Raw genomic sequence first — 12734 nt, 5'->3', positions numbered from 1 at the left:
CCTCTTGTCATTAAAGGAACCGTATGTAAGATTGTGACCAAAACTGGTACTGCAATCACGTTCAAATTACTGTAGAGCGGTGTATCCCCTCCCCCTCCCCCCTGACTGGCATAGCTGGCAACCCGGATGCCGAAACACTACTGACTTCGTCATTAGTAGATAGGTGGAGGAGGGTGGCGCATCAGGCAAAAACACAACATGACAACATCAACATCAGTTGAGGGCTGCAACTTTTTAAATGACAATATCCTGGCCTTACTACTGTTGTCAGTGATATAAGTATTTGAAATGAACATGATTTCTTAATGTCTAGACATGCATATATCTCTCACTCATTCTCTGTGCATGGAGTGTGTGTGTGTGTGTGTGTTTGCACATGTGTGTTTGTTTGTGGTAGGGAAAAAAACCAAGAAGACTAATCATGTCAGCGGGGGCTTGAGTTGTGACCGGCATAATGTTGTTAGTCCTGAGCGTCTCTCAGCAGGACTCTGTATTGATCAGAAGCCCACTGGCTTCCCTGTGGGAGAGGACACACACCTCAGAGCACCAGGAGAGCTTTTATGAGAGTTTAGTTATGCACCAAACAACATGACAGACACCAACTTTTAATCTCTGTTCACACTATCACCAAACAACCAACAAACAATTTGCTGACCTGTGGTCAAAGCAAGGCACAGACTGTACACATTTGTTATTACATTTCGGAAATACAAAGACTTATTTTTCCTCGAACATTTTTAAGTCTTCATCTTCCTTTGGAGTGCAACTAAAATTAATTGACTGTTTTTCAGCTGTCCCTAAACTCCAAAAAAGAAGAATAAAGCAAGACAGCTGTCCCCACAGCACTTTCTTTTATGTCGGAGATGTGGATGAAAAGATCACAGCAAGAGATCTGTAACCCTACTTTACCTTGTCTGAGGCATTTGACTCCCAGAGGAGTGGGGGAATCCTTTGATGGCAGCCATGGGACATTGCCATTGTGAAGTGTTTGAAAAGGGCATGTACAAACAGCATGAGATGTGAGACTGCAGTGGTGCAGGATTGAAAAATAAGACACCTCTCCCACCTCCCAGCTGAGTGCAGGGCAGTCCCACAAACGCGCCAGGGGCTCTGTGAGTCCACAACATCGAGTCCTTGTCTTGCCTTCTCTTTCATATAATATTTTCAGCCATTTTCACACAGGAAGAAATCACTCTTTAATTGTCAGATATACATTTTGCATTTAAGTTTGTGTGTCACTGGTTAGATTTCACATTCATAAAAAAATATATGTAAAAAGAAACATTAATATGTTTTGAAATAGTTTTATAACTGGCTGATCATGTGCATGTATTTTCTGAAAAACACTAAACTTTCACAGAATACACACAAACCTTCATCTCTTTTTTTTGTGCTGAGCATGTATTGTTGTGCTGCATGAGCATGAGACAGAAGAATGGATTGAAGAATTTAAGATTGAATCGTTGCTAGATGGCAGCAGAGAGCTGTGACCGTGTATGACGTTGCCATCTCTACTAAACCCCAGTGGCAGAAATCAGAACACACAGAAAACTTTAAAATCCAGGAATGCTAATAATGAAATAGTAATTATCTTTAATTGCTTGAAAAATGAAACATAAAGCCATCTTATTTTTGTGTCCACTAAGATCAACACCACTCTCTTGATCATAAACAATCCACAAATATACCAGTCAACCTCATTTCCAAAGGAAACTGATAAAGACAATAAATAATACAGATCTGGAATCACTAAAAAAAAGAAACAGTCGAGAATATGTAGCCCAACTGGCTATTATCCTGTCAAACTGTAAAAATGGCAATATAGTTCTAATAGTTTTAGCATAGCTTTCGATTTATAAAAAACAAGTATTATGTGGCTTATGCCATTGTGTTAATAGTAACAATCATTGTTACAGTGTATGTATAGAATATTAAAGTCTATGTGGTCAAGTTGAGCTGTGCTTGCAGTCATTCAGAATAGACACAGCATCCTTTATAGTACTTACATACATTTAATTGATGTTTTGTAGGATGAGATCAGAATTCATTAGTGATTACTGTTAGTGAATGTGCGTGTGTTGTCTGTATGCTACTGTGACCTTGAATTTCCCCTGGGGATCAATAAAGTATCTATCTATCTATCTATCTATCTATCTATCTATCTATCTATCTATCTATCTTCATATCTTCATATTTGTTACCCGATCTGGCAAAATGAGTCACAGTGACCGACAATTCAAAATTGAGATTTCGGTATCACTGGATAGAGTACTCAATAAGCTTTAAATGGTACCATATCTTGAATTGTTGTAAATATTCAGCATTTTGAATTATGACTTCCCACCATCTTTTTCCAATTGACAAACTGAGAAAATCACATTTGAAGTTACAGGTTATGCTACGCGTACCTGCCTGTAATGGTTACAGGAAGGTACACGTGTTACAGGAAGGTACACGTAAGAATTGCCCACTAGAATACAGTAATATGTTGTAACTTTACATTCTTATTTTGACTATTAAACATAGGGAAATTCATTTTGAATGCTTCTTCTTTCATAAAAAAATGAAAATGTTTTTTGAAGCAATTGGCTTGTATCTCAAAATTAGAATGTGCAACTTTTGACTACCAAGGTCACATTTTATAAACCATAAAAACAAATGACCAGTATCAAATTATTGCCTGCGGAGAACAAAGTTTTTACAAGACATTTACAAAAGACACAAGCCTCATCCAGCCTCATTCAGGACATTTGGACATATAGGTATATGTTTAGGGTGAGGGTAGGGATTAGGCAGCTGTATAAAGTTCTAGATATGTTTAAAAGAACATGTGTGGATGATGCCTGATATTCCAGGGCATTTCAATACATCATGATCTCCTTGGGGGCATCCTCTGTGGGCTTCTGTTGCTCTCTCTGCCGAGTGTAGGCTGCATGGACATACAGGAACACCAGCAGGATGGCCAGCAGGTTCAGTGCAATGTATGGGAGGACCAGGAAGAAGCCCACCTGCATGTCTACTTTGAAGTTGGAAAACGTTGCAGCATCCCCAGCATACTTTTTAATCACGGTCGTACCAAAAGCATCCAGGTGGACACTTGACACATAGATGATAAAACCCAGGAGAGATGTTGTCACTGGAATAAAAATGGGCATGTACCATCTGATTAGGAGTAATGATTGGCTTTGATGATAAACCTTAATCTGAAGTCAGTGCAATTTAACAGAGCCACACATTTGTGCCAACTGATGGCAGTGGTTATTCAGACATTTGAGATCATTTTCCAGGAAATGAATCATCAGGCTGTTTGAGGAAGTAAAAATGAGACTCAATTACAGGTACCAAAGAGACCAAATGTTCCACTAATCTCTACTGTATATACCAGAGACAAGTGAGAGTGTGCAAATGAACACTGTGTGTAGATTGCTCAAACTTCTTACCACTGAAACCACTGCATGCATACAGCCCTATAGGTCCCATGTACGTCGTATAGGGGTTGCTGATACTGTTGTACAGGGCGATGAGTATGCTTCCAGCAGAGCCAATCAGTGAGAGAGCAAGGAGGGCAATGACTACATACTGGAGAATGAGTGGTGTTCCCGTCAGCTCCCCAAAAACTGTTGAGACAGGAAGTCAAGTCAAAAAACATGTTCACTGTTCCTATTACTGCCCATCTGCATGATATAACCTAAACTAGTATACAGTTAACATTAAATCCATTGGTTTCCTCAAACATGTCTTCCTGCCCTCTGTGATCCTCAAATACGGAACATTTCCAGCCTAAATATAACTTTGGAAAGCTCTATTACCTGCCAGTTATATGTTGTACACAATTTAAGGTTGATACAGTTGTTAAATGTGGCATACATTAGCATAAATGCTAATATGGATGTTGCTATGATATTTGGCAGGCATTTTGAGAGAATATACATACATATTCAAGAAAAGACAACATTATTAAGTATTAACAAAACATAAAGCAGAATGCACAAAAACGTAATGCAACAAAATGTATATGACTGTGTTGAACATACCACATAATTGTTTTAATTTAAAAAAAGAATAGTTTCTGAAAAGGGATTACCCCCCCCCCCCCCTTTTCAGATACAGTTTATAGACTATAGATATTGTACAGGAAGACAGGAATACTTGCAATGTACATATGTATTGGAACTGACACAGTCAGCACCGGCTTACCTGTAATGGATTTTGAAAAGTCAAAAAATGGGCACTGATCTAGTACAATAGAACCATCAAAAAGCCCAATGGTCACCATTCCTGAACCGGTGGTGTTAACAGATGTAGTGCTGTTACTAGAGATACATTTAACAGTAGTGGTGGACCAGTTTTCAGACATTCCATATCCCAGCAAAGCCACGGCACCAGCACAGCACAGCTCACTGCCGGCGAAGTGGAGAGTCTTCTTTAACGTTGGCATGTTCTTGACTTTTCTCTTGAATAATCAAATATATCCACGCTGATCCTCCAGACTACACTGGCTTCTACACTGATACAAAAGTCTTTTCATAGACTTGGACCTTAAACTCACTCTAATGGGTGATACCACACTGGGTATAGGAGAGTGGATTGTGGGTGATAAAGCTGTCTGACCTTTGAACAGAAGGTGGTGGTGGTAACCATAGCATTTATGCTCTTTCCCAAACATCATAAACCAGGATGATATCAGGAAGAACTCTCCTTTATTAACTTGTTCTTTAATGCAATGTATTTATAGCAATATGCTATATGCCGGTACAGCCAAGTAATTCTAGATACTCTTCAATTTCAATTTCATAAGGCATATTTTCAGGATATTTTCAGGTCTCAACTCCCGTTCAGTGGGACACTGATGAGTGAATTAGCCCTACTGAGGATGAGCGTCATGATTCCAAGGTCCCACCCCACCCAGTAGGAATGATGCCATAAACTGCCACTGAGATCACCCAAAGCTTGTTGGTGTCTGTATAGTAAACTTGTATAGTAAACTGACGCACCAAATGATCTCCTACAGAAAAATTTATAAATATCACCACATTCACAACCGGAATAGGCTCAACACGAACACACCCATCACAAACCGTTGCACTCATTGTACGACCCACCCATTCACAAACAAACACGCATAGTAAACGCGCGCGCGTGCGCACGCACTGAAAATGATCTAGGATAAAAAGCATCAATAATATGTAACATTGTCTAATTGCTTTTAAATCACCAATTTGTCTAGAGAAACACGATGGCAAACCACTAGGAAACCATTATTATTATTATTATTATTATTATTATTATTATTATTTATTAAGCTAATAGTATTATTATTACTGCTACTAGTATTATACGTATTATTAAAGGGCCTGTCATGAGGGTATCATTCTCGTTTATTCTGTGGGCTATGCAGCAGTAGCCACTGTGCACATGTCGTTTGGCAGCGCAGCACCAGGCGGCTCCCTTGGCTCAAAGAGGGAAAGAAAGCCCCGGAGATCTCGCTCATTCGCTGACAGCGAAGCAATGCACGGAGAAATGAAATTCACTGCTCTCCGGCAAGGAACAGAAATCAGTCCTGGGAGAGCATTTTTCTGTGCCTCTGTCAGCGATAAGGCACGGCTACTGGAATAAGTAATCTTCAGACAAGTGCTGGTAAGTACAATAGTCTACTCTAATTCAGATAAACTGACTGAAGAACATTATGGCAATCGGTAAATTACGTACGTTGCCATAGCTTTCGTTGGCCTATAAGGGGCTGGCGATCGAGCTGTCAGTTTGTAGCGCCTCATGACATTGATGCTATAACATACCTGCTCAGGTAGACTATTGAAGAAATTAACATTGATAGGGTATAGTAATGCTAGGCTATCCAGTAAATAAGGGCAACAATGTTACGCGATAGGATAGCAAATGTCCCTGTAGCGTTTTTACATTGTCAGTAGATCAGCAAACAGATTTGGTTCAAGTCGTTTGTGACAGTGAAAGGAGTCCCAGCGTTACTAGGCTAAATGTGGGTTAGTAGAGCAATCCTTGCCGGCATTGTTTTTTGTATCGTTGTATAGTTATTTCGGAAGATGTCAAATGGTAGCATACTTTTTTGTTATCTTCTCTTCACAGAGATAAGCCGTAAGAGCGCAAAGAATCTTCGCCAAGCTTGGTAGCGTAGGTGGGCTGGTTCATTGCAAGGTTGAGGAGTAGGCACTAGTTCAGGCATGCTGCAGACAAACCCTAGGCACGAGCCCATTTCTACAAACACATCGTCTCCAGTGCTTGGTTTCTCTCTTTCTCATATTATTCTGGGGTAATTGAATAGATAGGAAAAGCATATGTAGCCGCTTTAACGCAATAGCCTAATGCTGTTGAGCCACATTCTGTTCACCAAAATCAGGCGGAATTCCACAGAACGCTCAGCCACCCATGCGCATTCAGACGTGATGGACTATTTTGAAAATAGCGTCTAGCCTATTCGTTGAAGTGCGTTTGCTCCATTCAATTTAAATTATCATGATATTTTTCGAGTTAGGCACAGTAAGGCTGTATGCTATACAGTTAGCCTTCATCGTGCATTTTTCTCCCTTGTTTTTATGGTTGCCAGGAAACGTAAGGTGCCTCAGAGGATGCTTTTGCGCTGAGCATATCTGAACAAGGATAAAAGTAGTCTTGGAACTGTTATTCTCACAGTATTTCCCTAATACAACAGAACATCTCGCCATGATTTATTTTTCTTCGGATTAAATTTCTGGAACCCTCTTGCCATAGAACTCTAGAAACAAGGTCACAGAAGCAGGCGTAGGCAGGCTACAAAAGGAAACGTATTGACTCTCAAAGTTTGAAATGACCCTGTTAATTATGATGTGAATGCAATATTTAACTGTTATGTTGCACAGTATGAGGTTTGAGTTGTGATCTACTAGTATGAGGTATGCATCTTGTCCTCATGTCTTGCCTTGTGTGTGTGTGTGTGTGTATTTTTACATACTGTATGTAAGTTCATGCATTTGTGTGTGCTTGCATGACTGTGCTGTGCTCCAGGTGATTCTACATTTAGTATTCTCTTTGAAGGCTATGTGTTTGGATGGAGAAGAATGATCTAATTGGCCTAACAGTTGAAGGCCCAGTGGTTTGTGGAGCTAAAACATAATTTTACCCAGAATTTATTAAATTACATCAGAATAAATCAGAATATAATGCACTACACCACAACATGTTTTGACATAACACTTTAGGCTTTTAACATCTCTCCCACAGCTATCCTGCATAGTTTCTTGCTGAGATATTACAGACTGTTATGACTGTCTCTCTGCCGGCTCAATAACATGGACCCCAGCAGTTTAGGAACGATCACCTCAGCTTAGGAGGATGTGAGATGTTTCCTCAAGGTTAAAGGTGCAGGTGACTGGAGAAAGGTGGTTGATATTTAAACTCAACAGCCAATCAAATTGCATATCTGCCTTAGGCTTCTAAAGATAAGTGTTAATGACAAACACCACACACTGAGTGGCACACACTAAATAGATAGACAGAGGACTGTCTGTGATAAGCAAATTCACTGAATATGACAAAAAAAGTGTATCGGATTGGAATTGGGAACTACACTTTTAAGGGTTTTGGAAGAACAAAGTCCCGTTATATCTCAATGAGGGAGGCAGCTTCACAGAGTTTTAACTTACTAACTTCATCAGTACACCTTCTTTAAAATGTACTGTATCTTGGCTTTATGAAGCCTGCTGTTTCACACATTGCTATGGGTATAAACAGCATAAAGAAAGGAAGCTCTACATGAATCTGTGTAAGTAGGTTTCAGGGATAACTTGTGGAGACAATGCTAAATCTTAACTAAACTAGGTGAGAGGAGTCTAGGGCATTATTGGGCAAATTAATGTTCAGCTCATTTGTGTGGTTCATTGGCTTCCCAGCCATATCTGACCCAGTAGTGATGAATTTACTTACCACTGCTGCATGCCTGAGATCTCCCTGAGATCCAGCAGGAAGTGAGGTCATTAAGCCCTGGGAGGCAGTGTGACACTGCTGCAGCTCTTCCTGTTTCCAGGCCCATGTCAGGAAACCCCCCTCTGCTCATACTATACCAGGTCCTCAGCGGCAAAGGGTGGACCTTTGATTGGATGAGGCCTGGGCCCTTGCACAAACAGTGTTTGCCATAGGGGATAGCCAGCCCTTCAGCTGTGCAAACATAACATGCAGCCATACCTGGTGATTTCAGCTCGGCTTGTCTATAGGTCACCAGTCACCCTGGTTATATCTCAGATGTCCCACTTTCGCCCATCTGAGTGCATCTTGTTTCAACATCACTAAAAGGAAAAACTGGGAACATTGTAAGGGAATGTGCCTGTTGAGGTTGCTGAAACCTACATCTGAATGTGCCTTCAGGCTACACAAACATACCACTTGAGATGTGCCTCACCTTCTGGTGTGGTGAATGAAAGAATGTCAAAAATGTTTTTTTGCTTGATGTTGTATTAATGGCTTAGTCATACAAGGATCCAGCCTCACTTCTGCTCTTACTCAACTCAGCACAGCTGTGTTTCTCAGAGATGCCCCCCTCACACACACACACACACACACACACACACACACACACACACACACACACACACACACACACACACAGAAGAAGTTTGTCAACCATCTGGCAGACTTGGCAGGGCCAACTTCATATTTGTCTGTGACTTTTGTGGTACCAGTGTGGCAAGCATATGTTACATCCACATGCGCTGAGGAATGGACCAGACTTCTTTCTAAATAGTGTGTTTCATGGGAACCTTCTCACTGGGGCTGCAATTCCACTTTTAGGTTGGGTATTGGGTATAACCCTCCCCCCAAATTATTTCATGTTATTCTACTTGCAAACGGCAAGTAAGTCGTGTTGAAAATGTGTTTTTGTATGATCCATTTCAAAGTGGCATTCTGTTAGTTCAAGAATATATGGTGGTGGGAGGTGAGAAGCCCGCGAATCAGAGGCCTTCTAGTTGAGGTGGGTTTAGATGGAGGGAACATGTAAGAGGGGAAAATAAGAGGGATATCTGGCTTGAGTTGAGGGAGGGACACAGGGAATGAAGTCATGCATTGCAGAGTGTGAGATGAATTTCTACAGATCTGCCCAGCCCTTATAAAATAGACTTCTGGTTAAGCTTCTCTCCTCTTCTCTTTTGCAGACACACTCCCAGCATTATAACCCATAAACAGCCTTAATTGTCTGCTGCAGCAGCGACATTCTATTTTAAAGACTACATAAATTTGTAGAACGTCTGGTAATTTAAAATTTATTTGAAGACTTATAGGTTGTTGCTGTGTACTGTCTTGTTTTATTTAAAACTTAGCTACAGTACAGAATGGTGTGACAAAATTAGTGACTGGGTTTGTATCAACCTAACAGGTTGATACAAATTTTAACCAAGGTTTAACAGGATCAAATTTGTATTTACTTCTTTATATAATATGTTTCCCTAATGTGCAAAGAGTGTATTTCAGACCTGACCCATAATTCCTGCTTGGCAAAGAGTGTATTTCAGACCTGACCCATAATTCCTGCTTGGTGCTTGGTGTGTGCCAGTAGTTATCTACTTTACAGCCTAGGGGAGAAGCCTTCTTTGGTCACGTGCTATGGTGGTGAAGGCATAGTGCTTTGAGTTGTGTTGAGAGGGATAGATGATTGTTCTGATTAGCCAGTGGTGTGACCTGATTAGGCAGACTGGAAAATAAATGCTGAAAACACCCTTTTCTGTTTGCCCTAAGCTCACTTATTCCTGTCTGTCTCACAGTCTCTTTTACCTGACTCATCCTGCTAGCTTTTCTGGAAGGATGAGCCTTGACTGAATATTTAATGAGGTCCATGTTTTGTATTTATGATTTATTAAAGTAGGACTTGTGAGTTCAATAGCCTCTCATTGGTCTGCCATGGAATGTTATCAGTGCTGAAATCTGGACTTGATTCATCCTCAAGTGCTTGACTGTAAGCTCTTGTTGCCACTTCATATCTCATAGGCCTTGCCACATTTCTATCGCTCTTAAGGCCATTTGTAGAGAGTAGACACAATACTTTCCCTCGACAGCTTTTTTACTAGATGGAGGAATGGTCGAGATGCTGAATTGTTTGAGTAACTGTTGGATCATAGCTTGTGTTTTTGTGTTTTACCAGTTTTATAGTCACACCTTTTGATAAATATGAGTATGTACTGTATATAAATGTATGGTTTTATTCGTAGAATATTGTCTTGATGCATAAAATAATCCATTTGAAATATAAGGCAATGCTTTTAGTCTGAGGGATTGTCTTGTGGGAAATGTCTCAGTTGTATTGCTACAGATGCACCACACACACAATGAAGTAGCTGATGAATAATAGATTGACTTTGCTGATGCACCCAATTTCTGATGCTCTTTTTGAATCTGTCTAATGATTTTAGCGTATTCTGTTCTGATTCATTCGTATTCTTCCTGGCCTCCATTTAGATTTTCCTCTGATGTTGTCATAGCAATGTTACTGTACACCTCTGCTGTTCATAAAGTCTCTGCATTTGGTAAATCCAAATACGGACTGTACAGATATTGAAACCCCCCAGATACAGATAAACATATAACCAGATGCGTCTTATAGGCATCAATAAATAGCTTGATGGTCTTTTTGGCCCCCAGCATCGACTTCAAGGTGCGCTGCTTTCCCTAACCCTAACCCTAAACCTTGTCTAACCCTAGCGCCTTCCATGCAACACTGCCTTGAAGTTGACAGTGGGGGACAAAAATACCTTACAGTACATTCAATAAATACATGTCTAATGCTGTTAAGATATCAATTTGCAATACTCTTATCATTGAATTATTTTGCCATTTTGGTATTGCTTCTCTGTTTAACAAAAGTAAAAATTGATATGAAATAGACGGCAAATGACCTTCAATGAAAGTTAATACCACATTTGTGACTGTGATGGCAGAGGAATCAATGGCCTTGTCTTTCAAATCTGACTTCAGTGGTTCACTACGTTTTGATCTCTGTCATTTGGCTCACAAAAAGAGATCCAATGGAGGAGAAACTCTCATTCAGTCATCAAAGTAATTTTTGGGATAAGTACTTGGAGATAAGAGGTGACAGGAAACATCATTTTACTCTATTATTCATCCCATGCCCCATGAATCTGAGGGGATGGAACAGTCAGTCCAGAGCTTACAGCTCCATTTCCAAATCAGCGCTGAAGCGCCATTCATTTGAAGTGCAGATGGATCAAAGGCCTATTATCCCTGTCAAGGCCTGACTGATTGGACATGTTGTAGTCCTGGAGCAGTCCGCAGGACCTCACAGGGGCAGGGCTGGCATGCAGATACAGGGCCCAGTCGCTTTCAGGCCCACAGTCTGGGGTTTGGCGTTCCCAGTCAAGATTAATGCTGCCGCAGAGAAGAGAGATGGAGGATGGAAAATAGAGGGAAGGGAGAGACGACAAGGGGGGGGGGGTGGAGGGCGAGACGGAGAGAGGAGGGGGGAGGGAAGAGGGTCTATCCTGAATCTTGATCATGCTGGTCAGAACTGCTCAATCTGTAGACACTCAGAGGGAACATTGGCCCTCTAGCACTAATCCAGTCAACCCCTTGGAAAAGAAAACAGTATATGAGGAAACACAGGGCTTCGTCAATAGAGTCATTAATTGTGCAGTACACATTTGTTATTGATGTTAATTTTTAGGATTTTCAGTTATTCTTATATGTTTCATGAAAACTAGAGTAAAAATAAGCTTTAAATTTAAGGTGTCATTAGTATAAACAACTGTGGTTCTCTTATGCTGGTGGTCCACTGTGGTTAACAGATGAGCCACTTTGTGGGCTCACTTTGTTTTTCTCTCTAGTCTAATATGTGTAGTCTATAGTCTATGTCTAGCTATTTACACTCAGTACCCTCACTAGCTTAGCTATTAAGCCCAGGCAGATTTCCTTCAAAAGGAAGTTGTGTTTTGGTTTAAAAATATGGAATCTAGGAATAGCAGGTCTGAGGGCGTAATAGTAGTTACAATTGGCTTTTTTGAGCCAGGGGTGTATTCCTGCTATGATCTCATGCTTCCTGTTACAGCGGCAGCTTTTCAGCTGGATATTCAAAGAAAGAGCAAATGTAAGTTTTCAGAGCATCTGTGTGGGTGTACAGAGTGGGTGGGTTCAAGCATGGGTATTTCTTCCATGAACTGACCCAAGTGGCCAGAGTGTAAACACAAACCTTCATGCGTCCGCAGACGATGCATTTTAGAGATGTGATGTAGGTAGTGCGGCCTGACTGTTTGTCACTTGGCTGTCTCCTCTGTTCTGGCATATCGACTGATCTCCTATCTTGCTGCGAACATGTTCTGTCACTTTATACTGGCTTATCGCTGTTCATTAAAAGTGGCTTAAAGGAAAAGATCACTCCTTATCAGCTGGATCATTCTCTGTAAAGTTCACACTGCCTTCAGGTTGCCATGATATACACACAGAAGATGAATGAGGCTGCGGGCCACTGTGCTAGGCTGACATTAATAAAATGTCCACGGGACCTTTAGTTTGAAAGCTTTGCTAGACAGTACTAACACTCAAGTGATATTTCAAAAACCACCAGTAATATTTGCTTTGGCAGCGATTATAACACACACTGTGTGAACAGCTTCACTCATCTCATTACCTTTAAACACACCAAATTGGAAGAAAGCGTTTATCCTAGATATCATATGACCCATAATTCCTGCTTGGTGCTTGGTGTGTGCCAGTGTGGGTATGGT

At 40.7% G+C, this 12734-nt stretch overlaps 2 protein-coding genes across 3 annotated transcripts in view; one reads left to right on the top strand and one right to left on the bottom strand.

Moving 5' to 3' along the window:
- Nucleotides 1-2800: 2800 nt before the first annotated feature.
- Nucleotides 2801-4438, bottom strand: clrn3 (clarin 3). The gene is made up of 3 exons (XM_076298832.1): nucleotides 4198-4438; nucleotides 3441-3617; nucleotides 2801-3136 (listed from the first exon to the last, which is right to left on the bottom strand). Exons 1-3 carry the CDS (start codon nucleotides 4436-4438, stop codon nucleotides 2862-2864), a joined length of 693 nt encoding a protein of 230 aa, XP_076154947.1. The 3' UTR covers nucleotides 2801-2861.
- A 1068-nt stretch (nucleotides 4439-5506) lies between these two features.
- Nucleotides 5507-12734, top strand: part of ptprea (protein tyrosine phosphatase receptor type Ea) — a 61472-nt gene continuing 54244 nt past the window's right edge. For both annotated transcript variants that reach the window (XM_076298671.1, XM_076298669.1), the window contains exon 1: nucleotides 5507-5637. The gene's annotated coding sequence lies outside the window, so the exon portion shown is untranslated. The remainder of the gene's footprint in view (nucleotides 5638-12734) is intronic.

This window comes from Alosa pseudoharengus, unplaced genomic scaffold (assembly GCF_046254945.1).
Source record: "Alosa pseudoharengus isolate Yale_2024_CS ecotype anadromous, Long Island Sound unplaced genomic scaffold, YU_APseudo_1.1 YU_APseudo_1.1_scf_21, whole genome shotgun sequence".
Taxonomy (NCBI): Eukaryota; Metazoa; Chordata; class Actinopteri; order Clupeiformes; family Clupeidae; genus Alosa; species Alosa pseudoharengus.
The sequence above is the reverse complement of the archived record's forward strand: the minus strand, read 5'-3'. Positions and strand labels throughout refer to the sequence as shown.